This window comes from Octodon degus, unplaced genomic scaffold, assembly GCF_000260255.1.
Source record: "Octodon degus isolate 3935 unplaced genomic scaffold, OctDeg1.0 scaffold00170, whole genome shotgun sequence".
Lineage (NCBI taxonomy): Eukaryota > Metazoa > Chordata > Mammalia > Rodentia > Octodontidae > Octodon > Octodon degus.
Genome location: NW_004524746.1, coordinates 3,386,001 through 3,413,459, shown reverse-complemented (window position 1 = coordinate 3,413,459; position 27,459 = coordinate 3,386,001). Strand labels below are relative to the sequence as shown.

Genomic DNA, 27,459 nt, shown 5'->3' with positions numbered 1-27,459 from the left:
GGCACGGCATGTGGTATAAGGGATTGAACCCAGGTCCTTGTGCTTACCAGGCAGGCACTTAGACTGCCGAGCCATCTCCCAAGCCCTGGACTTACGTTAGCAGTTGATGATTGAGAAAATATGAATATTAAAACTAATAGATCTTCCACCAAAGTGAGCTTAAAAAATAGAAAACTCTGGCTCGGGTTTTCAGTAGTTGAAAATTAATCGTAAGATTTTTGATTGGCATCATTAAATAAAACTGCTTTCTTTTGAAAGAGCCATGAAAATGGGCAGGGACAGGACTGGTGCTTCCTTGTGTTTTTATTGCATACCTAACATGAGCTCGGACTCATGGTGATCATCCTGCTTTCAGCCTCCCCAGTGCTGGAATTACAGGTGTGCAGCACTACACCCAGACCCTGGACTCTGGCTGGATCAGCCCATCCTGGGGGGTGTGGCTGGCTCAGCATGTGGTTCTAGAGATTGAACCATGGTCCCTGCGCTTGCCTAAGCTTGCCTAAGCAAGCGCTTTAATCCACTGAGCTATCTCACTGACTTCTGTCCATAGAGTCTTACAAAATTTTTTTCTGTGAAATATGGAAAACTATGTGGGTCTCACTGTCCTTATTTGTATTATCAAGGTTTAGATGATCTTTCAAATCCATTCACACTATGATTTTCAGTAGTTGAAAATTAATCATAAGATTTTTGATTAACATCATTAGATAAAACTGCTTTCTTTTTTTCCTATAAGAGCCATGAAAATGGGCAAGGACAGGACTGGTGCGCCCTCGTGTTTTTATTGTATACCTAACATAATATTAGGCACACCATACGGAGCTGCAGAATGTGTTTGAAATAATAAAAGTATCCATCCCATCATCAGTGGAAAAATGTTCTATTTTGGTAATTCAAACAAAAATATCTAAATAAAAATATTCTAAATGTATTATATATATTTTTAACATTAATTAATACTCTAAAAACAAATGGTTCACTATACTAATAAATGTATTGTACAAAAGACAAGCCAGCTCATGATCTGAGTGGACCTGTTTCACCTTCCCCGTTCTGAGGGTGGACTTTCCTCTGATTTAATCTTTTCTAGACATTCCTGACAAGCTCTGCCTTGATTTCTTCACGTGATTTAGGATGGTTACGCAGTCAACCACTGTGGGATGGTCTGTGGTCACTGAAAGACAGTAGTGGGCTATGTGTGAAGTGACCACTCTGCTCTCTGTGTCTTTGTCTATCCAGTTATATCTGATATCCGTATCTACCATCTGTCTATTGATCCATCGATCTACCTCTATAACGATGGTTTCTTTGCCATTTTCTTAAGTATAGACAATACTTAAGCAAACCCTGTTTTCTTGAGTGTAGAAAGAACATTGAAGCATGTCCTTGCCCCTTGATTTCTGTTTATGTGTTGAAAAATTAGGTAAGCAGTAAAAAGAAATTCTTGTGTCCTCTTCCCTGCAGAGATAGAGAATGTCATCCGATGGCATCGTACATGCTGGTACTTCCTCATTGCTTAGGCGCAGTACTCAATGCCTGAAAGGAGGCGTGAAGTAGGGAAGGTTTATTCTGGCTACTGGTTTGCAGAGATGTCCACCCCTATTCAGCTGGCTCCAAGGCGGACAGCCTGGTGGAGCGGCATGGTGGAGGCACATGGCACAGCAGGCAGGAGGCAGTGCGATTTCCTTTTCCTTTCCATTTGATTCCATTCAGGCTCCAAGCCTGTTGGTTGGTGTCACCCATACCCAGGGTGGGTCACCCTTCTTCACTAAGTCTGTTATCCACACTCAAGACCAACCGGTGGACGGACTAACAGTATCATATACCCATGGTCCATTCGCTCCCAGAGTCACACCTGTAGAGCATGAGCTGTGGGCGGGGGCATCTAAGCATCACAGCAAAGTACATTCCCCTATTGTTACTCAAGGTTCTATCTCCTGATGGTCTTCTTGTCTCAGTGCATCTCTCTGCAATTCACCATGCAATCCCATGACTTTTAGAGCATTTCAGATGTCCTCAGTGCTGTTTTGCAAAAATTGAAGAGGAGTCTTTTAAATTTTACTTTAGTTTTGAAAGGTTGTCCATGACTGGAAAGAAAGATCGTTAGAATTTTCAGGAAAAGTTTTTTTCCCTACCTCTGTTTATGTGACCTCCCCTCCTTTCTCATTTTATATCCCTCTCCTTATTCTATTTTTTAATGTAAAATATTTTAAACTTTATTTTAAAGAGAAAATGACAATAAAAGAGTTTGAAAACTGATTAGTAGGAGAGTTTCAATAGTTCATGCCTTGTGTATTGTCTTTGTAGTAGTTATTCAGAGTATAAAATATAGGTGTGATATGTTGTCCAAACAATGTTAGCGCTAAACTTTCTTTTCAATGAACTATGAAAAACTAACTTTGTTCTATGTTCACTATTTCATGTGTAAGAATAAGGGCAAACTTTTATCTGTCCTTATTCTTAATTCTTTTTCTCTGCTGCTCCTCCTCTGCTCTTTGACCACCTCAGGACTCATGCTGCACACTGTTATCAGCACTCAGCACCTGCTTGGACCTCCCTGGAGCCAGTGGGTGGGCCATAATCCTCCTTAATTCACCAAGGCATTGCCAGAAATCTATGCGTTGCATTTTCTTCCTGAAATTATTGAAGAAGACCAAAGAACTCAATGGCGAGGATGCGGGAACAGCCATTAAAATGACAGCTTCCTGCAGGACAAGTCAGAAATCTTCACTGTTACCTTTTCATGATGACCTTAGGTAACCCAAAATGCTGAGGCTGTTTCTAGATTCGAGAGGTTGTGAACAGTTAATACCTGCTGGAACTAAACCAGAAATGCAGAATTTACTTTGGCAGGGTTAGGGTTAGGGTTAACAATCCTGATAGATTGTTAGTAGTGCAGAGGAATAGGGATTAAGAGAGGCAATCTCTTGCTGAGGGGAGGAGGGACAATTTAATGTGACTATAAAGTCGATGCCATATGGATCTGATTCTGCCTGAAACAGGAACTGATCTGAGGAACAGCTTGCATCAGACCTATGTGGTGTGGAGCTGGAGGCTTTGGCAGAAGAGAAAATCCCAGGAGTTAAGCATTCATTTAGCAATCCTTCTAGTTAAAAATAATAGGCCTGAGTTCAGTTTTTTTCACTTGTAGAGATGATAATAGTATTTGCTAAATAAGGTTCTTTGCAAGATGGAAATGAGACAACATGTATAAAAGGCTTAGCATGGTGCTTGGTGTATCATCAGTGGTAACTGTTATATATTTTTTTTAAATGAAAGTTACAGCACTTGTCATATTACAGCTCCTTCTAAAAGTGAAAGTGAAAACAGCTCCGTCTGAGTCCCAATTCAGTTTGCCAGTTCTGTGTGCGTCTCCCTATTTCCTCTAGAAAGTCAGCTTTTGTACATGAGTGTTGTGGGCATGTGTGTGTTTCCTGCTGCCTGCACCCTTACTTCACACAAAGGCAGAGACAGGGAGCTGTTGATAAGTAAAAGGTGGCTTGTGGATATTCTCAAGCTTGAGGGGGAATGAGGTGCTCAAGTGTCTGTACATGTGCTTCCTTTAGGGCCAAGAACCCAAAAGAGCAGATACAGGGCCTTCAGTCATATATGAGTTCAGGAAATATGGCTCCTGGTAGGATGATGGGACCATTTCTGGGCATATGTGTGGGTTCAGAAGAATCACTCTCTTGGGAATTGCTTTTATAGTGCTTGGGATGAAGAGATTCAAATTCCATAGAATATTCCAGGTTGTATTTGGCTTATGGGTTTTGGGAACTCAATATTATGGGCTTCAGCTTGAATTTAATGTAATCTTCATAGGAAAAGAAAAAAAAAACTAAATATGAGGCACGCTCCAAATTAGATGCAGTATATAGCAGTATTTTACTGAAATGGCAATCACATATTTTGGCAACTGTCTTTTGCCCCAGGTCAAAGCCTGCGGTAACCATCAATAATTTGTCTTGCTGTTTACAGCTTTACCTCTTCTTGAACCTCTTCTTCCTAAAGCTGTCTTAGCCAGACTCTTTTTTTTTTTTTTTTTTTTTTGTGGCTGGCTCAGCCTGTCCTAGTGGCGGAGCTGGCGCAGCATGTGGTGCTGGAGACTGAACCAAGGTCCCTGCGTGGTGCTTTAGAGCGATCTTGCCATTGAGCTATCTTGCCGGTACCAGTCTCCTTGTTGTTTGCTCTGTTCTCTGAATCTGTTGTGGACAGTCCTATATACTTAGTATTTAGAGGTAGCAAGTAGATGTTTGCCTCTAGGAAAGGTATATGTGCGTGTTTGTTCAGAGCTTTCCCATCTGTAAGGCAGGTATCCTTTAAAGACTGATGCTTGATGTAGCAGAATGTGTTTGTTAAAAGTTTTACTCTAAGGTAGCAATAGTGTGGTGAGGAAATTGTGTGAGGTGTACAATCACGGGGAGGATTTCTAGAGGCGTTTGGTCTCTGTATTTTGCTGCCCACCATACATAAGAAAAGTAAATTTTATCTTCCAAATGCTCCTCAGCAGTGATATTTATCTATAAAGTATGTGTGACCATTTAAAGAAAGAGAATAAATACTGTTAGATATAAATATTTATACATGCAAATTTATGTAAAATTTACTCTGTCTACAACTCAGTGTTCTATAAATTTTTTTGTGTATTTTATTTTTATTCTTTTGATACAGCGTCTTGCTACACAGCTTGGACTCGTAGTGCTCTTCCTGTCTCAGCGTCCCCAGCACTGGGATTATAGGCATGTAGCACCATGCCTAGTTTGGGGCTAGTATGGCATGTGGTACCAGAGATCAAATACAGAAACTTGTGCTTGCTAGGGGTGTACTTATGCAGCCGAGCTATCTCCCTAGCCTTATAATTTTTTTTTTTTGATTGACTAAACAGTGAAAATTTGCAATCAAGACTAGCAGCTAGAAGCAGGTTGTATTAGAACACAGAAGAAACACAAGAAGGAGAAAAGAGTATGTTTGGAACAGTGAGGAGGAGCAGCAAGAGAGGTGTTTGGGGGAGATTAAGACGTGGCAGAGTGGCTCAGGGCTGTGCTTCTTAAACTTCTAACACTTTTCTTGAATTACAGTGTGTTAAGAACCTGCATTTCTTGTATCAGAATGAATGACTAGAAAATTCTTACTTCGTTTATTTGCTCACATCTCATCATGGATCAGTAAACCAAACCAAAGCAAAACCCAAACAGCAACACACCACACCACACCAATCACATCACACCACCCCCCCACTCCCCCATGCCCCCATACAAAGACAAATAAACAAGTAAACAAACAGAACACCAACTGCCATTAGGTGGCAGAACATACTGAGAATACTTCTTTAGGATTTAAGAAATGGTTGGTGATGAAGCTGGAGGCCTGTTGGCACGGAATGGTGAAGATTCTGAGAATCATTATAACAATGTAGAGTTTTGGGCCCTAAAAGTTCGGACAAGTCTGTCAGGGTTACTTTCTATTATCTTCCTGACTTTTCACAGTATGGTAATTTGTTTAATATTTTGTGCTAAAAACATTAGCTAAAATGAATATTGTAAATATATGTTGACTCGGTGGTTACTGGTCAGTGTTACAGAAGTTGTTCAATGTTTTATTTTGAAATTAAAGAACCTCACTTTGGGACCCTTGAGCTGGGCAAGAGCACATTTCCTGTTGAGGTCGTTCCCTCCATTCTTGCTTATCTTGCGTCTGGCACTGTTCAGGCTGGTTGTTTCTCACAGCAGATTTCTAAGGAGACCAGAACTGATCTGTGAGCCCTCCTGTTTTTGCTGTCCTGTCGTCCCATCTTCCCTTTTCAGTCAGCAGGTTTCAAGATGCTGCAAGTACAGAGGACCACCCTGGGTGGGCTGAGGCCCAGCCTCTCCAGAGGCCTCCACCACAAAGCTGTGATGGCCCTCAGGCGAGAAGACGTCAACGCTTGGGAGAGAAGGGCGCCGCTGGCCCCCAAGCACATCAAGGGGATCACCAACCTGGGGTACAAGGTCTTGATCCAGCCTTCTAACCGGCGGGCCATTCATGATAAGGTGATTATTTTCAACTTTTTAAAATTGGCGCAAATAAAATGAACTTGCAAATGAAAATTAAGAAGTATATTCAATTCCTTGAGTTTGCTTGAGTATTATTTTTACCTCATTCTATGCTTTCACCAGATAAGAGGTAAAGGTTCTGGTTTTGGAAATTAATACCTTTCAGACATTCTTTCCTTCTTGTGCAGCTTTAGCTCTGCGACTAGGAAAATGAAGATCAATTAAGGTCAATTATATATAATCCAAAACTTACCAATAACATTCAGTAATTTTAAAAAAGATACCATTCTTGCATCCAAAGAATGCTTCTTTGTGTAGAGTTTATTCACAGGAAGGTATATGGCCAGCTACTTCGAGAATCCTTGAACTTTCTGTGTAGTTTTCACAATAGTTTTGTGTTTTATGATGTAGGTTAGACTTTTATTCTTATTTCACAAATATATATATATATATATATATATATAAGCTTCTGTGAATCATTTGAAAGTAATTTATTATCTTTTTCACACTTTATTTTTTTCTTTCTTTCTTTTCTTTTTTTGTATTTTAGGGAAGGGTGTACAGGGTGTTCAGGATCTCACTACTAGATCAGACTCTTAGTGATCTGTCTTTTTACAGCCTCCCCTAAGAGCTGGTATTACAGGTGTGAGCCACCACATCTGGTCTCAATTGCTGTCTCAGTGTGCCCCAGGGGTGGGGTCAGCATGGCAGGCCCGGGGATTGCATCCCCAGCCCCTTTGCCTGTATGCAGGTGCTTTAATTCGCTGAGCTATTTGGCCCTTTACTTTTTTTTTTTTTTTTAATCTTTTATTTATTTATTTGGTACAGAGTAGTTCGGACTTGTAGTGATTCTCCTGTCTCAGTGTCCCCAGAGCTAGGATTACAGGCATGTGCCACCACACCTGGTCTCAGTGGCAGAATCACTGTGCCCTGGGGAGGATGGGGAAGGGGCCACCATGGTATGTGGTGTGGGAATCAAACCCCAGCACCTGTGCTTGCCTAAGCAGGCGCCTAGTCTGCTGAGCTATTTATTTCTCCGAACCTTTTCTTTGGCTCTTTTGGGTGTCATTATGGGAAAATGGATTGTTTCCATTTAACCCATTGAACATTACTTTTAAATGCCCTAATTATCTCAAATTCATCTAATAAGAGTCCCCTTTAAGAGAAGACTCCTGTAGTCTTTGGAAATTAACTCATTTGTCTTTGAGCTTTCCTGTTACCTGGAATAATGCATTAGCCTCACCTACTTGTACTTTTCATGCCTCACAACTGAAATTATTTCACCAAAAAACTTTGATTTCTTTTAATACATAGAAACCAAGATCTTGTGTCTGGTTTTAACTGTGCTGATTTGTTACTGAGGTATTTTTGGTGCTTTCAGGATATAAAGCTTAGCAACAAGTAGAAGCAGAAAGCCATGTGCAGTGGGAAACACCTCAGATCCCAGCTACCAGGGAGGTGGAAGTTAGAAGGCTGCAACTTGTCGCCCAGCCGGGCAACTTAACAAGACATTGATTGATAGGTAGGTAGGTAGGTAGACAGAGCAGCAGATGATCGGGGGTGCTAGTGCTGTAGCTACAGGGTAAAGTGCCTGCCTAGTATGTATGAGGCCCTCAGTTCAATCCATTGTACCATAAAAACAAAACAAACAAATGTACAAATGATCCTGTCAAGCAAACAAGCAGCAAATGGATGCAAATACACACATTCTTGTATGTTATTTAATTATTAATATAATTTCCAATTAAAATTCAAAATTGTGAGGTTTTCGTACCTTCAAATTTTATATTTGCTTCTGTCTTATCCAGTAGTAAAAAACATACTCCCTCACCTCATGAGAATCATTAGTATTACTACTATTAACAGTAAGCTCATTGTATGAAGTTTGCTGTTTCTTTGAGGTATTTATTTTCCCTTAGGATGTATTGAATCTCAAAAAGAAAATTAAAAAGGTTGTGTTTACAAGTTTTTTTTTTCCTGTATGGTAAATATTATCAATCTGATATCCATATAAATTCATATTAACTATTTCTATTAGATTTTAAATATTTTTTAAATATCTTGTTTAATTTATTTTTAAATCAGTATGACATTTACAGTTTTCTAGCTTTAGTCCCGCCTTCATTCAGTTCTCTTACACCCCACTCACACTGACCTCAAACTTTTCTGCAGCCTGCAGCTTGCGATCTATCATTCTTGCTTCTTTTTACAAAGATAAGAACCTGTCTGCATTTGTACTGTAGCAGAGGATGCCTCTCGCCCCCCAGCCAGTATACTCAGTTTCTTAGTTGCCTTGGTATTTGTTCCTGCTTAGATCCTGTTGCTCTTGTCTCTTAGAAACAGCGGGTCACTGCGATGTACAGCAGTCACTAGGATGTGTACAGTGGGAACCAGTCCCCAGCTGACCAGCCAGTCTGCCTCTAATGCATATTGTAGTAACCAGGTCCCAACTGCGAAGCCCTTCTACCTCTGTTCTTCCTGCTTGCTTATCCCATACAAACTCTGGACCACCAGAGATTGGAACCTGATATTTTGGGAATGACTCTGACCAGTGTCCATTGATATAAATATATCTGCCTCCAAATCCTGGGTGTGGTTTCAGTAATTCTGTTTGTCATAACCATATGTGTTTGTATGCTTATATCTATTTTGTTTTTATGCAGAAAATTGCATACTACTTGTAGTCTCGTGCACCTTACTTTTAGAAAATGAACTACGTATCTTGGACATCATACTATTTCCATTTAAAATGATTTGTCTCATCCTAGTTATGACTGTGGGACTGCACTGCAAAGATTTACCATGATTTATTAACTAATTCCCATATTTGGACAAATGGACTGTTAGAAACTATTTATTCATGTACTATCTCTCTTATCTATCTAAACATTGAAGTCTATTCCTGACTAAACTTATCTTCATTTTATTTAAATGTTAGCATAAATACTTTTTAAATACTTTTTGGCCTGTGCCAGCCTTTATTTAAAGATCTGATATGTCTATAAATTGCTTGCTTGTCCTATCTAGGGCAGCTCCATTAAATGTGTAAGCGTGCAGCTTCCCAGGGACAAAATGAGGAAAATGATCTTACCTACCTCATGGACAAATCATGAAAGTTTTATGAGCATTAACTGAGATAATTCACACACAGAGCTTAGCAAACTACATGATAATTTATTATTATTACCTATTGTCCAATTAAACTCAAATTAGCCTTGATGACATCAGTCTGCCTCTCCAAATTGATTAATCCAAAAGCCCTACGCATCTTTCTGCTTTGACGTTTGTGTGTATGCCTTCAGTGCCTCATGCTGACGTTACCACCTGTATTTTGTCTTTTTTTTTTTTTTAAATGTTACCTACCTTTTAAATTGCCCTGTACTTCCATAGTTCTGTAAGCATTTCATCTGAATGATTATCAGGTGGAATCTCGCAATTCATTAAATTAACATCTCACAGTTTGTTAATCTAATGTGTCATCACTTAGATCTTGATGGTCATAATGTTCTTTTGAATCTAGCCTTACTTACCGTGCTGCTGATTCTTTAGATCTTAGTGCATGAGCTCCTTCGCAGGAGTGATCATGTCTATCTGTCTCTCTGTCTGTCTGTCTGCCTGTCTGTCTGTCTTTGTGTCTTATCATCTCAACTCAGGCTCAATCCACTACTCATTAAAACAGAAATAAATGCTAACTGAACGAAAATGCAAAGCAATGCTGGAGAAATACCCTACCTTTTGAAAATACAGGTGAGTAACAAGTTACTCCCTGACATTTGATGTTTGATTTTATTGATGCAAACTTTACAACTCAGAAGTATGTTTAAACCTTAGGTCCTCATGGTTGTGATCAAACTGTATTCTTAAATAGGAATGTGCACTGAAGTTTGACTTCACCAGACTTATCTTTGGCCAGCGAGTATAGATGTTAGAAGTAGCTGCTGTGTTATTTGTCTCAAACCACACAAGTGCTATTTCTGTAGAAGTTTGTACCTTTATTTGATACACATGTAATTAGAGAAAATGTGAGTGCCACAAGCCAGGAGAATAACTGGTAACCAAAATTGCATTCCCAGGAGTATGTCAAAGCTGGTGGCATCCTCCAGGAGGACATATCTGAAGCTTGTCTAATTCTGGGAGTTAAAAGGCCTCCAGAGGAAAAATTAATGTCCAAGAAGACCTATGCATTCTTCTCGCACACAATCAAAGCGCAGGAGGCCAACATGCAGCTGCTGGATGAGGTTCTGAGACAGGTAACTGCAGAGCACCATTTGGGAACATCAGAGAAGGAAATTAATTGTCTTCCTCCAGAGTGAAGTGCTCGTTTTCTTTTCCTGTCTAGCAAATGTATCGTGCTGTTCGCCTCAGGAGGAGAGGTGATACCTAAAGTAGTGTTGAATAGCTCTGCCGTGCTCCAGGGCTCCTCTGCTCTGTAGATTTGGAGTTTGTAATACGAAGGACCAGATACTTTCATTTCTTTTCTGTGCCAAAATGGAAGACATTACAAAAGCTTTTTCATCAATTAGGGTTCATAAGGCCAACTGGACAGATGCTAGCAAATAGAATTTGAAAGCCTAGAAGCTCTTATAGGTCAGGCTTCTTCGCATGGACTTTTCAGATGGGGATCAGGAGTGAAATGACTTGACACGGTGAGCACGGCTCTGGGGCACCAGCTCTAGGATGCGGGTGCTTCTTACATTTCCTAGTATTTACAAGGGGGGGGGGAATATATATATATATATATATATATATATATATATATGATGTAAATACCATGGAAAGACTAGCAGCTCCTTAAAATACAGAATATTTAGCAAATGTTTGAAGAAAATAGTGACCCTTGTGTTCATAGCACCTATGGGACAAGATAGAGGACAAATAAATAAAGCATATGTCACTTGGTAATCTAAGCATGGAGATGAATGTAATACTGAAGATGAAAAGGAAGGTGGGCACTATGGAAAGTGACAATGCCAATTTAGACAGGGCAGTTGGGAAGAGCCTCATGGAGAAGGTAGTATCTGTGGAGGAATTTGAAGGAGGTAAGGAACCAAGCGCGCCCACCTGGGAAGAGTCTTCCAAGCAGAGAGAGGAGTGATGCAAAGACCTGAGGAGGTTCTTCGTGAGTGATGGGAAGAGCTGCTCATGAGCTAAAGCACCTACTCTGCCTGCTTGTGTATCAGTAATTTAAAGTGGGAGGTGAGCAAAGCTGATGAGATCATTAGTCGAGGGTAGTTTTGACTCAACCACCCAGATGTGGCAGGTCTGACCTGTGGATGGGCCTGAGTACATCTCAGAAATGAATCCTAAAAGGTTCATTAATGAAGTGCAGGTGGAATATGGGAGGAGGCGTGGAGTGGGTCAGGACAGCTGTGTAACCAGAAGGGGCTGCCGTGATTCGAGATAGTGCTGCTCTTAGGAGAGCAGGTGTGGATGGGACATGAGAGCCGAGGCCTGGTTATGCCGGTAGACACTTCAAGGGGGAAGCTGAGTGGGCTGGGGACAGCGGACCGCAGCTCAGGCAGCAGCTGATACACACTGTGTAGTTGTGGAGGACGAGATGATATCCATGGTCTTGAGATTGGGCAAGTTCAGGGAGTGAGTGAAGTGATATTTTTCTGAGCTCTGGGCCCTGGGGGAAGGATGTCAGAGTGTTGGAAATAGACTGGGAGCCCAAAATGGAGGAGAGGAGAGCTCACAGACCGAGGAAGGTGGGAAGGAGGTATTTTATATAAGAGCACATACTGGAAATAGATTGAAGTTAGTGTGCACTATTTCTAAAGAACAGATTCAAAAGTAATCAATAGGGGCTGGGGAAATGGCTCAGTAGAATAAGCACTTCTCTGGCAAGTGCAAGGGCCTGAGTTCCGCCAAAAAAAAAAAAAAAAAAAAAAGCAATCGATAAAATGCATTTCAGAAGACTATTTCACCTTAAGAAAATAAACTTTTTGGAAAGCACTTTAATATTTTGGAGACTGTTTTTGTCATATGAACTTTTGTTCATCACAGAAAATGAATCAAAGCAGACCCAGCAGGACTACTTTCTGGCTGAATTTTGCAACTAATTACTCGAAGTGAGATGTATGTTAAGTGTTCTTAAATTCACATGATTGTTAAAGATTGTATTTATTTTACAGTCCTAGGGATGAAACCCAAGGTCTTGTGGATACTAGCAAAAGTTCTCTGTTCTGTTGCTAAATGATACCCGCAGACCTTAAGTTGTATGGTCTTTGAGGAAAAAAATGGCTGATTAAACATTCTATAATTACAGTGTACCAATGTCCTGCAAAAGGGTGGATGAAGAAAGGGAAGAAAGAAGAGTGGGGGAAGGAGGAGAGAAGAGAGACCGAGAGAGAGAGATGGAGATAGAGAGATGGAGTGAGAGACAGAGATAGACACGCACATGTGCATGTACACACATGCGTGCACATACACACACACACACACACACACACACACACAAAGAGACGGAGCTCTGAGTGTGAGCTTGAAGCACTCCTACGGGTTTTCAGCTAGAAGGGCCCTGGGGTCTCTAGCATGGCTGCAGCACTAGGAAGAGACTCAATGATGGACAGAGAGAAGTGTTCAAAAGGAATGGCCTTGGGGGCCATGGATAAAAGCTGTGGCTTGCTCCAGGAATTTGTCTCAGGGGAATCTGTTTTTTTGAGGCAGGAAGGAATAATGGAAGATAAGTGGGGTTAGGAGGGTTGGGGAGATATTTTGGAAGATAGGTGTACTGCCTACCACCCAGGGGTGTCTAGAAGCCACAGGGCCCATTTCCACCTCTAATTACAAACCAATGATTGGCTGATGACCTGGCATTTTCTAAGTACTTCTTCCTGCATCCGATGGTAACTTGGGTGATAAAGTTAAGATATAGTCTTAAGATAAAAAGGTGCAAAATACTTACTTGTTCACATATATACTTTATACTTTGCAGTTGAACTTATAAGCCTGGTTTAGAATTTTGTTATCTTTTCTTCAGGAAATCCGACTTATTGATTATGAGAAAATGGTGGATCATAGAGGATCACGGGTAGTGGCATTTGGACAGTGGGCAGGTGTGGCAGGTAGGTATGTCAGGTATTTTATATCACTTACTTTCTAAATTTGATATGTGTTTTCTCTGACTTGAGGATGAGAGTATTTATTTCCACTGATAAAATAAAAATAAGTATATGCTGGGTCAGGGATATATCTCAGCAGCATAAGTGCCTGCCTGGCAAGCACAAAGTCATGAGTTCAATCCCCACTACCAAAAAAAAAAGGAGAACCTGAGAGATAGCTCAGTGAACTAAGCGCCTGCCTAGGCAAATGCAGGGATGCAGGTTCAAGCCCTGGCACCATGTACCATGCTGGCCCCGCCCCAAGGCATGCTGAGTTGGCCACAGAGACCAGGCATGGTGGCTCATGCCTGTAATCCCAGAGCTCGGGAGGCTGAAAACAGGAGGATCACAGGAGTCTGAGCTGCATAGTAAAACCCTATACCAAATACATTTTTTAAAAAATGTGCTGAAGACTGGTACATATTAGATGAGCAGAGGAAGGAAATCATTAGAATATTTTATTTATTTATTTAATGTGTGTGTGTGTGTGTGGCCAGCTCAGCCCACCAAGGGGCGGGGCTGGCTGGCATGTGGTGCTGGGGGATTGAACCACGGTCCCTGTGCTTTGCTTAGCTTAGCTTGTTCTAAGTAGGTGCTTTAGACCACTGAGCCATCTCACCAGCCCTAGAATATTTTATTAAAGAGACCAAAATATGGGGGCCAGTGAGATGGCTCAGTAGGATAAGCGCTTGACTGGCAAACTCAGGGATCTGAGTTCAATCCCCGGTTCTGCGAAAGAGAGAGAGAGAGAGAGAGAGAGAGAGAGAGAGAGAGAGAGAGCAAAATAAAAAGAAAGCAGGAAGAGAGAAAGGTAACATTCAGAAACAGGCTTTTACTTATTTTGTTTGTTTTTTGCAGTACTAGGGATTGAACTCAGGACCTTGTGCTTGCCAAGCAGTGTCAGTCAGGAAAAATACTCTCTGATCCACTTTTGCCCCTGTGAGGACTTTGAAACTTTCTTAGTTGAGGAATGCTAAAAGTACATTTCGGGTCTGTATCAGTGTAGACTTCTAGAAGGTCTAGTTAGGAAAGTTATGGCTCGGCAGTGTTCGGCCTTGCTACATAAAAGTGAAAGAGTCCTCACTATGATTTGTGGGACTTTGATTTTTGCTTTGACTAGTCTGCCTTTGCCTCTTTGAGGTATATTTTTATTAAATTATGTATTTATATTATTTAGTTGTGCAAAAATTAGCATTAGTTGAAATCATTGTATAAATCATTTTACAAATCACATTAAAGACCGCTCAAGAAATATTCAGACATTAGAAAAATTTAAGGTTCTATATAGTTTTAGAGATAAATACTTTCAGAAAGACCTTAAATTTTAACCTCTTACTATATATGCCATGTAACCACTTGCTTCTGAAGTATTAAAATAATCTTGAAACTGACAAAATTCTTTTTACTTAAAATGAATTCATTATGTCTCAGTCAGCTTTTCTGATCCTGGGACACAATGCCCGACACCCACAGCCTAAAGTAAGACAGGTTGAATTTGGCTCCTGAGTCAGGATGTACAGCCCACAGTTGGCTGGCCCCAGGCAGAGCGCGATGGAAGGTTCAGGTGGAGAACAGCCGCCTGCCTCCTGGCAGCCTGGAAGCAGAGACAGGACAGAGGGGAAGCTGGGGACAAGAATAGACTCAGAGGTATCGGCCTCTGTGCCAGGCAGGCCCCAGTGCCCAACAGCACGTGAACTACTGAATTCCCCACAGGGGAATCCACTGTAGAGTGTAGTGCTACCACGGTTCCCTCAATGGCCAAGCACATAAGACTTCGGAGGGACATTTCAGGGCTAAGCCATAGTATGTCTTATTTTCCCGTTCTAGCCCTTGCTTCATTCTCTTGTCCACTCAACACACGTCATTTCTGTCACAGAAATAGAAAATTAAGATTTCTTAGTATGGAATAGGGAAGGAAGGCCTCTGTTGGTGATTCTTTACAAGGTGAATCAGATGGGAGTTTTTTTCCCGAAAGAATAAGTACATCGGAAATAAGTTTATTCCGTGCAATCTGGTTAACATTTGTATCAGTGCTTCACTTTCTTATTGTTGCTTAAGGGTGTTTCTGCAAAACAAAAAAAGGAAAAAAAAAAAAAAGAAAAGAAAAAAGAAACTATTTAGGGCTAGGGAGATAGCTCAGTAGAATAAGCACTTGCCTGGCAAGTGCAAGGTCCTGAGTTCAATCCCTAGTACCTCAAAAAAAAAAAGTATTCCATCTTATGTTTATACCACAGTTTATCCATTTCTCCCTTGCTGTGCTTTTATGTTGTTTTCAGACTATTTTGAATAAAACTGCTATAAAAATTCTTTACATAAAATATTGCATTTCTCTTGACAAATGACTATGAGTAGAATTTATTTCATACATTGATACTTACTTTTTAAATTTCATCTTGAAGTAGTTTTTGTATTTGTATAGTTCAAGGATTTGTTCACTTTATACAGGTTCTCAAATTCATTGTCCTGTTCTTCATATTCCTTTATAATTACCAAACCCTGTACTTTAGGATATTTAACGATGTGTGTGTGTGTGTGTGTGTGTGTGTATGTGTAATTTATTTAGGAGTTAACTTTAGAAAAATGATAAAAGAAAATATGTTAGGAATGTGTGTGCGTGTGTGTGTGTCAAGGAGTGTGGCATGGAAGATTTTATTCCAAAGAAAAGGGGAAGATTATATGCTGAACTCTCTGCTACAAGTATGCCAAATATTTTGGTCTATGGAAGATGTCCTAATTAAGGCTTAGTACAGATAATTTGCTAGGTCTTGAAATCAAAGGAAAAACACCTGTGCTAAAGATAAATACTTGGGATTATACACATACAAAGAGTGCTTGAAACTTAGGTCTGTACAATATTACCCCAGAAGAAAAATATAGATATGGAGTAGAGCCCAGGCTAGACCCCAGAAGAATAATATGAAAGGAAAGGAATGACATAGAAAGATATAAGAAAGGTAAGAGAGACTCTTTCAAGTCAGGGATGTCAAGGGATAGGAATACTTCGTTAAGCAGGGCATCCGTATTTCCAGTCACTTCTAGTAAGCTGAGATCTGCAAAGTCCAATAAATTTAATTGTTTATGCCATTAAATAGATGGAGCAGGCTCTGGGGTCACTGGTAACTTTGTTTTTGTTTGTTGGTGTGTTTTTGGTTTGGGAATGATGGAAACATCTCTAAATATTAATAAAAATAAACCAATAGAGAAAGAAACAGAGGAGAGATCCAAGTGTGAGCTCCCTTGGAGAGGCGCAAGGGAGGGGCTCTACAGCCAAGGTGAAGAAATTGACCTTAGGCAGAAGATGGGTCCCAGAGGAACGGGAGGCAGGATGGCTCGAGCTCAGGCTGTCGGTGCCCGATAGTGAAGAGCTGTAAGATCTCTTGAGGCCCCACTCAACTGGGATAGTCTGTGATCTGGGCTTTCTCAGGACACTAAACAAGTAGAAAAGTAGATAAGGAGGAAAGCTGCTAAAGGTTTCTGGATTGATGCCTAGGAACTGAATTTATTTTGCACATTGATGCTCACCTGCACTGAGCTAATGGTCTTCATATTGGTCTGACTGTGCCGTAGGGATGATCAACATTTTACATGGAATGGGTTTAAGGCTCCTCGCTTTGGGACATCATACACCTTTCATGGTGAGAGGTATTTCTTTTGTTTAAAAATACATGCTCCACTTTAAGAATACAGACAAATACCCCCGCTAGTGCACTAACCTGGCCTGTGTGTGCTTGCTTGATTTCAGCACCTGGGAATGGCGCATAACTATAGGAACAGCAGCCAGGCCATCCAAGCGGTCCGTGATGCCGGCTATGAAATATCTCTGGGGCTAATGCCCAAGTCGATAGGGCCCTTAACATTTGTGTTCACAGGGACTGGTAATGTATCGAAGGTAAATTCCTCCTGTTTCCTTCTGCGAAACAATCTGAAAGTCCGACAATATGGGCATTTTGTAGATATTTCAAATAGAATGAATGAACATTCTAGTTTGGGCACTTTATGTATTTTTTTATAGTAGAAAGCAATAAAGGTCTAAACACTTTCTTGCTTTGAGTTGATTCCAAAGCTATTGAGTCTTAAAGCTCCTTCTTGTCTACCTCCCTCCCTCTCTCCCTCCTTCCATCTCTCTCTTCTTTCTTCCTTCCTTTTTTTCTATTCATTTTGAAGGTGTAAAGCTGTGTTCTTAGGATGTTCTTTTGTTTCCTTCTTCACTTTGATGTCCAGAAGTTTGGAAGTGACTATTGCACGAGTGCCAATGACATATTAGGGAGATTAACACAGGACTGGAACTAATACTTGCTGGGGTGGTTTTGAGAATGCTTTTGTAATCTACCAGATATACTTTAAATTGAAAAATAGATGCTCAAGAAAAATATTTTTCAACTAGGACATCTCTGTTACTGTTGTATTATGAGGTAGGCATCTGAATTTTTCTTCTGTAGGAAACAATTTTTTCAGTTGAAATTATTTCTCTAATGGACCAAAAAGTAAATAGAAATATATTGCTGCTATTCTACCTTGTTAATGTAAAAAAAAAAAAAAAAGTCAGGGGGAACTACCTGCTCGGGCCCCCCTCCTGTCCCTCTCTTGGACAGGAGCTTTCTTTCTCTCAATAAATATATTCTGCTCATAAAAAAAAAGTCAGTCTTGCTTCTTCTGCATGTCTTCAGACTAGAATCAAAGCTGGTCTGCAGGCTGTGTGCAGGAAATCACCTACACTTCTGGTTGCAGTCTCGGCCAGAGGATAGAGGAAGTGGAATTTTATAATTGTGGTGAAAATAACTGAAATCTTTACAGGAAGCTGTGTTGGCTCTTTTCCTATTGATTTTTTTTTTTTTTTTTTTTTGGAACTGGGGATTGAACTCAGGCTCTTGCATTTGCCAGGCAAGTGCTTATTCTACTGAGCCATCTCCCCAGCCCTCCTATTGACTTTTAGATTTTTACTTGTCAATTATTTGCAGGGAGCCCAAGAAGTCTTTAACCAACTGCCCTGTGAATATGTGGAGCCCCATGAATTAAAAGAAGTTTCCCAAACTGGAGGTAAGAGTGGACAAGATCGTATCTTTTCCTGTTGTGAGCAGTTTTGTTTGCTAACATTTTATTACTGTAAGTCTTTATCATTTGTCATCCACTTCACTGCTTTCCCTTTTCTCTTCAAGACCTTAGAAAAGTGTATGGGACAGTGTTAAGTCGCCACCATCATCTCGTCAGGAAAACGGATGGCGTGTTTGATCCTGTGGAGTACGACAAGTATCCAGAGCGCTACACCAGTCGCTTTAATTCTGATGTGAGTGTCACATTAAGGTTTTGAGCTGGTTACTTGTGATATGCTGTAGTTAGGCCCTTTTCAGAGAGAAACTGTGCATGTGTGCTTTAGCTTTAAGCTACTATGCTGACTTGTCTTGACATGAGGCTTAGGAGTTTTTTTTTTTTTTTTCTGGTGTGTGTAGTGGCCTTTGTTAGGGTTGTTGGTGGTTTGTGGAAATCTATTTTTGTTACCATTTATATTTCTCTTCTGCCTGTGCACAGTTGCTCTACACCATTTCCTACCAACTACTGCTTTCTGTGTACCTCTGGACTACTTAGCGCTATTGGCAAATCCTGCATATGTGAAATTGGTCTGAACATACAGTTATTCATTCTATAGCCACAAATTGCAGTCACAGTTCAGTCAATATATTAATTGGCTTTTCATTGCAATAAAAAATACATAAGACAGACTATAAAGAAAAGATGTTTATTTCAGTGACTTGGGGCTAGGAGTCCAGATAGTGAGGCTTGGATTCCGAACGAGGCGCCACCTTTAAACATCACAGCTAAATTCAGTTTCTACCCTCTAAATACTATTAATATAAGACTTGTGGAGTTAAACTTCTACAGGAGCTCAAGGTGATACTTAAACCATAGCATTTTGTCCTTCACCCATTCCTGTTCAGCACGGGGGCATTCTATCCCCAGTAATCCTGAAGTCCTGACTCAGCTAGCTTAACTCAAAAGTCCAAAGTTTCCCCTGAAACTCAAGGCAAACTCCTGCAGCTGGGAACCCCTATGCAATTAAAAACAAGTTACATATTTCCAAGATAATCGTAGGACCAGCATAGGTAGCATTCCATTCTCAAAGGGGGAAACAGGGAAGTAGAATCCAGTAATTAGCCTAAAGCAAGACCAAAACCCAGTAGGGCAGATGTGAAATCCTAAAGCTGCAAAGACAGCATGTTTGGATTGTGGAACAGTGGTTCGGCCCCTAAGACTTCAGGCAGTTCCGGCCCTCTGGCTTGGTTGATCTCTGCGGCCACCACTCTGGGCTGCACTCCTGCCTGCAGTTTTCCCCAGCTTCCGTGCCAAGCTGCCCACAGCCTTCCCCAAGGGGTGTTGTTTTACCTGTCGGGACTCCCCTTGTGTTGAGTCCTACAACTCTGCTAGGCATCAGTCCATCAGGACTCCCTGCAGGGGCTTCAACTCTGCCGGAAATGTGAGCCTGGCTTCTACGGATTTTGTTGGAAATCTAGATAGAATCCATGATGACCCAGTAATGAATGATCCATTTAAAAATATTGTATGCTTTTTCTAGTGTGCTCCTCAGAATTCTTCCAGTCTTTGCCAGGCAGCCAGTTCCAATTCTACCTAAACATTTAAGGTGTAGTTATAGTAGCAGTCCATATGACCAGTTACATTTTTTGTATTACCCAAATTTGCATTACTACCCAGTTTGCAGTGCTACAAAATACACAAGGTAACTTATCTTATAAAGAGAAAAAAATGTATTTTGCCCAGTTTTGGGTGTTTTAAGTTCAAGATGGAGTAGTCCTCATTGTTTTGGTTTCTGTCAAAGCCTGCATATAACAATAGTGGGGACACTCACACCTTAAAATGGAGAAAAGACAGCAAACAGAAGAGACTCGGGTCCTAATAGCCACTGGAAGCAGACACTCTCAGTGGCCTGAGGATGTCCCACTAACCTCCACCTTTTAAAGTTTCCTTCACTTCCAGCTAGTGTCACAAGCAGGAAATCAAGTCATGGACACATGGGCCTTGTGTGAGGGTAAGGAGATCCAACATCCAGACCACAGCAGCAGCCATCTTGAAACACACATCCTTCCCCTCATTGTACAAAAAAAAAAAAAAAAAAAAAAAAAAAAAAAGCGACTTACAGTCTGAGTCCTTCTAATGGGAATGCAATGGCCTTATTTTCTAAGAAATACAATTTATTTCTATGTCTGTGGCCATTATGCAGCAATTCTTAAAGTAAGCTAAAAACAGGAAAAAATTAAACATAAGAAAAATGAATGCATTTATTGGGAAAGCAATACTTCAGATAATTTTAAATGTGTCTGAACAATGTACAACTTTTAGACTTTGGTATGAAATTTAGCAAGTACAGCCTGGTCTAGAAAGGAACACTTACATTTAGCTTGAGAATGCTTGAGATCATTGAGGAAAAGAAATTATGAAATTAATTTTAGACTAAAAAATTTTTGATCTAGTAATTTCCATTCCTTCTCTTACCCTAAATCACAGAAGTATTGGTGATTAGATGCATTTGAAGATCTATAATGACTTAATTACCATGTATATATGCATATAACATATTTTTCCATAGAGCATACACATGTTATCTGATTTATATTCACAGCCTTCTTTTGAGCAATTGTCCCCCTCTGGCAAGTAAGAAAAGCATAGCCCAGAAAAACTGAGGTAAAATGATTTAGGTAACATAGTTTATTCCTGGTATTTAAGCTGGAAGAGTATCAATTCTAGGAAATCTGATTCTCTTCCTTTTCTTTTTCTTTGGTACAACATTAATGTATTTGTTATAAACACATGGGCCTTGTGTGAGGCCCATATTTCCCATATTTCTCTGTTACGGGGTATTCACTGAAATCTCAGTGGGTTACTTTTGGTGCAAAAGACAGCCATTGAGCTGGACAACAGAAACACTTATTAGAAGTAAAAATAATTGTTGCTTGTGGACTTCATGGATGGCTTTTGGCACACTGTAAGGAAGTCGACGTCTCTCGTTTTAATGAATGTGGAACTTGCTTTACAGATTGCACCTTATACAACCTGTTTAATTAATGGTATCTACTGGGAACAAAACACCCCTCGCCTGCTAACCCGCCACGATGCGCAAAGTCTGCTGGCTCCAGTCAAGTCCTCAGTTGCTGCTATTGAAGGCTGTCCTGAGCTACCGCACAAGTGAGCGCTGATGGCAGTTTTCAGCAGCAACACACACTGTTAGTGGCGCATGGAGTATGATGTTTCTCATGTCAGAGAACTTGATTATTAATGATGGCAGCATTTGATTCAGTTAACCCTCCATCTGTCTTGAAATCCTCTTCTGATTCCTGTGACTTCATTTGAGGCTCCAAAACAACTCCAGAGAAGTCTTTTCTTCTCCATTCTCATTTCTCTATAATTTGTTACAGTGTTTTTCTTCAGTTCGTGATTATTTATTTTCCTCTGTTTATGACTCTTCTCTCTTATTAGAACTTAGTATCCACAGAGATCCTCTTTGTCTTAGCCACAAACAACTGGTATGTTTACCAATGGAGAATAGGCAGTCGGATAATTACTATGTTGAATGAATTAATCAGTAAAGATTTGTGGAATGCTTTATGTGCGTGGTACTCTGCTGAGCTAACAGAGGTCCGTTTGCTCCTCTCAGGTGTGTAGCTGACATTGAGCTAGACCAAGGGAATTCTGGGAGCAATGATAGCATGGGAGTTTAGAAGAAAGTGGAAGGATTTACAGCTGAACATGAAGATTTTGCCTCTTGGTAAATGCAAAGCTGACAGAGATAACCTGGAAAGGTTTATTTCTTGCAACAAGTACGGCACTGGAATGATTCCTGGAGCAACGTGTATCTGAGCAAAAAAGCTTGAGCTGTATTGTTTAGTTAATAATGACAAGGAAAAAAGCCTAAATATTCAGTGCAGATGCAACTTAAAGATATTCTTTGTGACTCATTTAAATCCATAAATATAGAACTCAGGAAGGGAAGGTCCACTGTGCTAGGCAGAGTACAGGTAGGATAATTGAAGCTTTGTGTGCTATTTGGAGATGGGTAATTGAGTTACCTTTTTTTCCAGTGCTGGAGATAAAAACCAAGAGCCTCACACATGTTAAGTGAATATTCAGATACTGAGATACACTCCCTGGCCCAGATTTACTAATGATTATTGTCAATGATTTCTTAGGGAAAGCATTTTCTACTTCTGTTTCTTTTCTTCCCCTCTCCTTTCTTGCCTCCTTCCATTCCCTTTCATTACTTTCTTTTTTTCTGTGGACTCTAAAACTTATACTTGGAGAATTCTGTGTGTCTCAGAAAAGCCTGGTATTCTGAAGCATGAACTATAGGGAAGAAAGCCCAAGAGCTTGACAAGTATTTGACATCCACATTGAAAATGTTCTGAGCACTTTCATATTTATTCATTGTTAGTCTTGTTGAGAGTTTTAGAAGTCAGTCTCATCTAAGCATTGATGTTATTTCAGACTGGTGGCAATCTGTGACATTTCAGCTGACACAGGAGGGTCTATAGACTTTATGACTGAGTGCACTACAATAGAGCATCCTTTTTGTATGTATGATGCAGACCAGCATATTATTCATGACAGGTGAGTTGGTTAAACCTGTTACATGGTGATAAATGAAAAATAATAATCACTCTCTTCCTTAACCTTGAGATATCTGTAAAAGGTATCTCACTGTTTTACTTCTTTATGAAAGTATGCAAATTTGAATAGATATGTTCAAACATTAAAAACGTTATTAGGAAGATCACATACAAATTTGAACACATTAATACATATATTTGTATATAATTGTTGGATGACTTACTGTATAAGGAAAGTTTTGTTTGAGAAGTTTTGTTTATTGTCTTATACAGTATACCTTTGTACAAAATTACAAATAACAAAGAAGCGAATGTAACAGAGTAGACATAAGGAAAAGTTAGACCTTACAGTAATATTTTATGCGTCTGACCAAAGCATATTACTTCTCCTAGTGTTGAAGGCTCTGGGATTCTGATGTGTTCCATTGACAATTTGCCAGCACAGCTTCCAATTGAAGCTACAGAATACTTTGGAGATATGCTGTATCCTTATGTCGAGGAAATGGTAAGCAGACTGGTAATGTCAGCAACAACTCTATGGCTTTAAATAGAATTACAGAGTGATCTTCTGAATGTTTTGGTCTTTAGTATGAAGAAATCTGTTGTAAAATGAAACACCAGCCCTTCTGCAAAGTATCTGCTGATACCCTTTTACTCTACATAGGCTGCTAACTTGTCTCATGGGGAATAAGATCAGATTACTGCCCCAAGCTTATCTGCGAGTGCATTCATTTCTTAGTGTATCTATTTTCTCGGAGTGTTCATGCATGAGATAAGCTTTGCTTTGTTTTCAGTTTTCTTGCTGTCCAAGTAAATTCATATGATTCATATGGGAATATTCTTCCTGTCCGATAATGAATAGATTTATTTTTTATCATGGCTAATTGGAATTCTCTGTGTCTCTCTTAACTGTCAAATTCTTTTTTCCTAACAGGATAAATTCCAGGCTTTTATAGGTAAATGGCTGCAACTGGAGGCCATACTCATAAATGAAATAAATCAGACGCAAATGTGTAAACATTGTACTGGCTCCCTAGTGTGAGAAGCTGAAAGGGTACATAAGATCCAAAATGTATGCTAGATATTGCAAAATGGGAAGAAACTTCAAAAGGATATAGAAACTGGGTTGTAGGAATGGAGAAGAAATGAAAGCAAAAAGCAAAAGGAAAAAAAATATATATATAGTTAAGATAGTTACACTACTAACTTCTCTTAGCTTTTTTAAAAGATAGGTTTGTGCTAATATTGTTTGGACAATTAAATGCTGATGTCTTGTACTATGAGTAACTAAGGATGACAATAGGCAGCTTATTAGACATTGGTACCCTCTTATCATCATTTTGGAATTTTGTGGTTCTTATTTTTTTCTTTGAAATTAAAAAAAACGAAACGAGGTGAGTGCTGTGGATCGTGCGTAACAGTCGAGTTCTGGCATAAGAGCTGCTTGAAGCCAGGCCCTCCAGTCTCACCACAGCTGATCGGATGGATTCGGAGTGATTTTTGAGGGGGCTGAATGTGAAGCGTGAATATCGCAGGCATAGCAGTGATTCCCATCCCAGGAGGGCGGGGCAGGGCAGTGCAAATTCTATCCTGCTACTCGAAATGGCATGCTATGTGAAACTGAAAAATTGCTTACTTCAGACATTTTCATGTAATATTTTCCAATCGTGGCTGCCTCTAGGTGGATGAAACTGTGGAAAGCAAAGCGACAAGCAAGAGATATTCCCATGTATTATCTTCCTTAATTCTTGGTTAGTTTGGGATTGAACTTTGTTGACTATATCTTCCATTGAGAATGGGACCTACTTTTTGAGTTTTCATAACTTGAGCAATTTGGTTTACATTCTCAATGATGTGACCACTATGCTCTGAAGATGCTGTGTTGTCATTTTCCTGTTGTGGTTTGTGCCTAGATGTCCCCCCAAGCCTCATGCAGTCATGGGGCAGCTTCTAAAGTTTGTGATGAATTCATGATCTGGTGCTGTGATTATGGGGGTGAGTGCTACATCCACGCGGGGCAGGTAGCCTGAATATAATATAAGGAAGGGAGAGAGGCCTGCTAGCTGCCGCAGCAGCTGCTCTCTTTGCTCTTTGCTGTTTTCTGCCACCATGAACAGCTGCCCTCTGCCTTGTGCCACTTGGTCTTGGAGCCAGCTGAGTATGGACTGAAACCTCCACAAACTATGAGCTAAATCAATCTTTCCTTCTTTAATTTTGGATGTCAGTTATTTTGTCCCATAATAAGAGGAAATAACTGAGACAGTGGCATTTCTTATTTTAGCAAGTAATTAACTTGGTTATAATCAAACTTAAAATTCTGTTTCCTTTTAATGGGAGAGCTCCTAAAAAAAAACTCAGTTTCTTTTGTTGTTTTTTAATTTTTATTTTTGTTTGTGTTTTAAAATCTTTGCTTCAGGGCCAGGGAGATGGCTCGGTAGGATAAGCACTTGACTGGCAAACACAAGGACCTGAGTTCAATCCCTGGTTCCGCAAAAAAAAAAAAAAAAAAATGGACATTCATAAAATCTTTGCTTCAGCTGCTTATACTCCTGTCTGTACACACTAAATTTGAACATCATCCAGAGACTCTGGTCAACGTGTACCTAAAAGTGGGACCTTCCTTCTTCTGAATCTACTCTTTTTGGCATTTTTCTCTCTCCCTCTAGATTTCGGGACTGCTCTGGGCCCATTTTTTTCTTCTTTTTAAGATCAGAAAATCAGTGAACTTTTACCACATTGTTACCACATCTTACACCGTATGACTTGTACTCAACACAGTAACAGAAGAATTGGTGAAAACTCACCACCTGCTGGGGGATCCCTCCAGGGTTTGACAGTCCTCCCCAGAATGTTCACTGTTGGTTCTCAGAAGCCTGCCTGCACTTTGTCTGGCTGTCTGGCTGTCTCTGTCAGAATAAAAATAATAGAAAAAACATTAGAAATAATACCACATTTGAAAAAACAAGATGATAGGAATTCCACAGTGGTTGCTACATTAAAGGGCAGAGTTCCCTGCTTGTAAGCGGATTAACTGAACTTGAGTCTACTAGAGTTTTGGAGGAGCTAGAAGAACTATTGGTGAATCCCTGGCCACAGGCCACCTTTTACAATGCTAAACTTAAGCATTTTGGCAAATTTCCGACCTTATTAGGCCAGGTTATAATAAATGTTGCACACTGATTTGTCTTGTGAATAAATTTGACTGCTAATTTCTTGAAATATCTTTTTGTTTAATTGTTCTAACATCATTTTTCATTCAATGAAGTTAGTAGAAGGGAATTTAAACTCACACTTTATTATGTTACAGAACTTCAACTGTAAGTTTATTTCTTTTGGGCCTGAGAACACATTTTTTCATTACAGTTTGTACTTAATAAAAGTTTATCATTCTCCCAGTACAGATTATCTCATATGGATGATATGTGAAAAAACAGTTCAACAAATTTGCACTAAAGTGCTATTGAGAATTGGTTCATGCAACTCATAAGCATATGTGCATTCATGCCATTTTTATTAAAGATTAAAATACTAACATAATTTTTACATTATGCAAAGTATAAATGTAAATTGCTAGTTTACCAGAGATAAGTGACACAAAATGCAGCATGCAGCTTGTCACAAAGATGCTCAGGGGAACACTGCGTTGTTCAAAAGCAGAATGATGTTAGGATCCCAGCAGTTCCTTCTTTCCTTTCCTCTTTGTCTGCTCTTCCAAAAAATATCCAGTATCCTGATTTCCAACTATGGAATAGCTTTACTGTCTTTTCAGAGATATGTAGATAAAATCATGCAATATATATGCTACTGGGTCTAAAATCTTTCATTCAGCGTTATCTTTATTATATTATTTACTTTACATGCCACTTATTTTCATCATTGTGGTATTCCATTGTGTGATGACAAATTTACATATCTACTCTTGTACTGGTGGACAACTGAGATTGTTCCCTAACTTGTGCTATTACAAATAATTCTATGAATATTTAAACTTGTCTTTTGGTATACACATGTTTATATTTCTTTTGTTGAGTTCATGCTTAGTATGGAGTTTCTGACTTCTGGTCCATACTCAGTTTTATTAGCTACTGCCAGAGTGCTTTCCAAAGTATTTGGACCAATGCCATCAGCCTTGTATGAGAGTCCCAGGGGTCCACATCCTCAACAATACTGTGCATTGTGAATTGTTTAATTTAGATGTATCTCGCAGAGGTTGCTATAGGTATTTCTCTGGTGACAGACAGGATAAGGACATTTTTCTTGTATTTATTAGTCATTTAATGATCTCTTTTTTAGAACACCAATTCAGATCTTTTGCCCATTTTCTTGTTTTGATTCTCTTTTGAAATGGGGTCTTGCCATATTTTCAGATTAGCTTTGAACTTAAGATCTTCCCTTGGCCTCTTGAGTAGCTGGGATTATATCTATGTGCCACTATACCAGGGCTGGCTTCTTTCTTTTTTCTCTTTTTGATGTTCACCAATTTGTAATATATCTTTTTAGTTGTATGTTTTGTAACCATCATTTTCTTCTATTTCACTCCAATTAATTTCAAACTCAAAATAACTTGTTTTAGGAAATGAATGAAGTATTTCAATATTTGAGTTTTTTGTTTTGTTTTTTCCTTCTTGTACAAGAAAGGAAGATTCTAAAAGTGAAGCATCTTTTTTTTCTTTTTTTTTAGAGTATTTTATTTTTTTCTGTTTTATTTTTTTT

At 39.6% G+C, this 27,459-nt stretch overlaps 1 protein-coding gene across 1 annotated transcript in view; it reads left to right on the top strand.

Moving 5' to 3' along the window:
- The window catches only part of Aass (aminoadipate-semialdehyde synthase), an 84,633-nt gene that overhangs the window by 4,999 nt on the left and 52,175 nt on the right, over nucleotides 1-27,459 (top strand). The window contains exons 2-11 of the mRNA XM_023703431.1: nucleotides 5,805-6,029; nucleotides 10,106-10,282; nucleotides 13,015-13,099; nucleotides 16,703-16,770; nucleotides 16,878-17,024; nucleotides 18,094-18,172; nucleotides 18,292-18,419; nucleotides 21,180-21,328; nucleotides 22,625-22,747; nucleotides 23,140-23,251. Coding sequence (XP_023559199.1) covers nucleotides 5,820-6,029; nucleotides 10,106-10,282; nucleotides 13,015-13,099; nucleotides 16,703-16,770; nucleotides 16,878-17,024; nucleotides 18,094-18,172; nucleotides 18,292-18,419; nucleotides 21,180-21,328; nucleotides 22,625-22,747; nucleotides 23,140-23,251 — 1,278 coding nt within the window. The 5' untranslated portion in view covers nucleotides 5,805-5,819. The remainder of the gene's footprint in view (nucleotides 1-5,804; nucleotides 6,030-10,105; nucleotides 10,283-13,014; nucleotides 13,100-16,702; nucleotides 16,771-16,877; nucleotides 17,025-18,093; nucleotides 18,173-18,291; nucleotides 18,420-21,179; nucleotides 21,329-22,624; nucleotides 22,748-23,139; nucleotides 23,252-27,459) is intronic.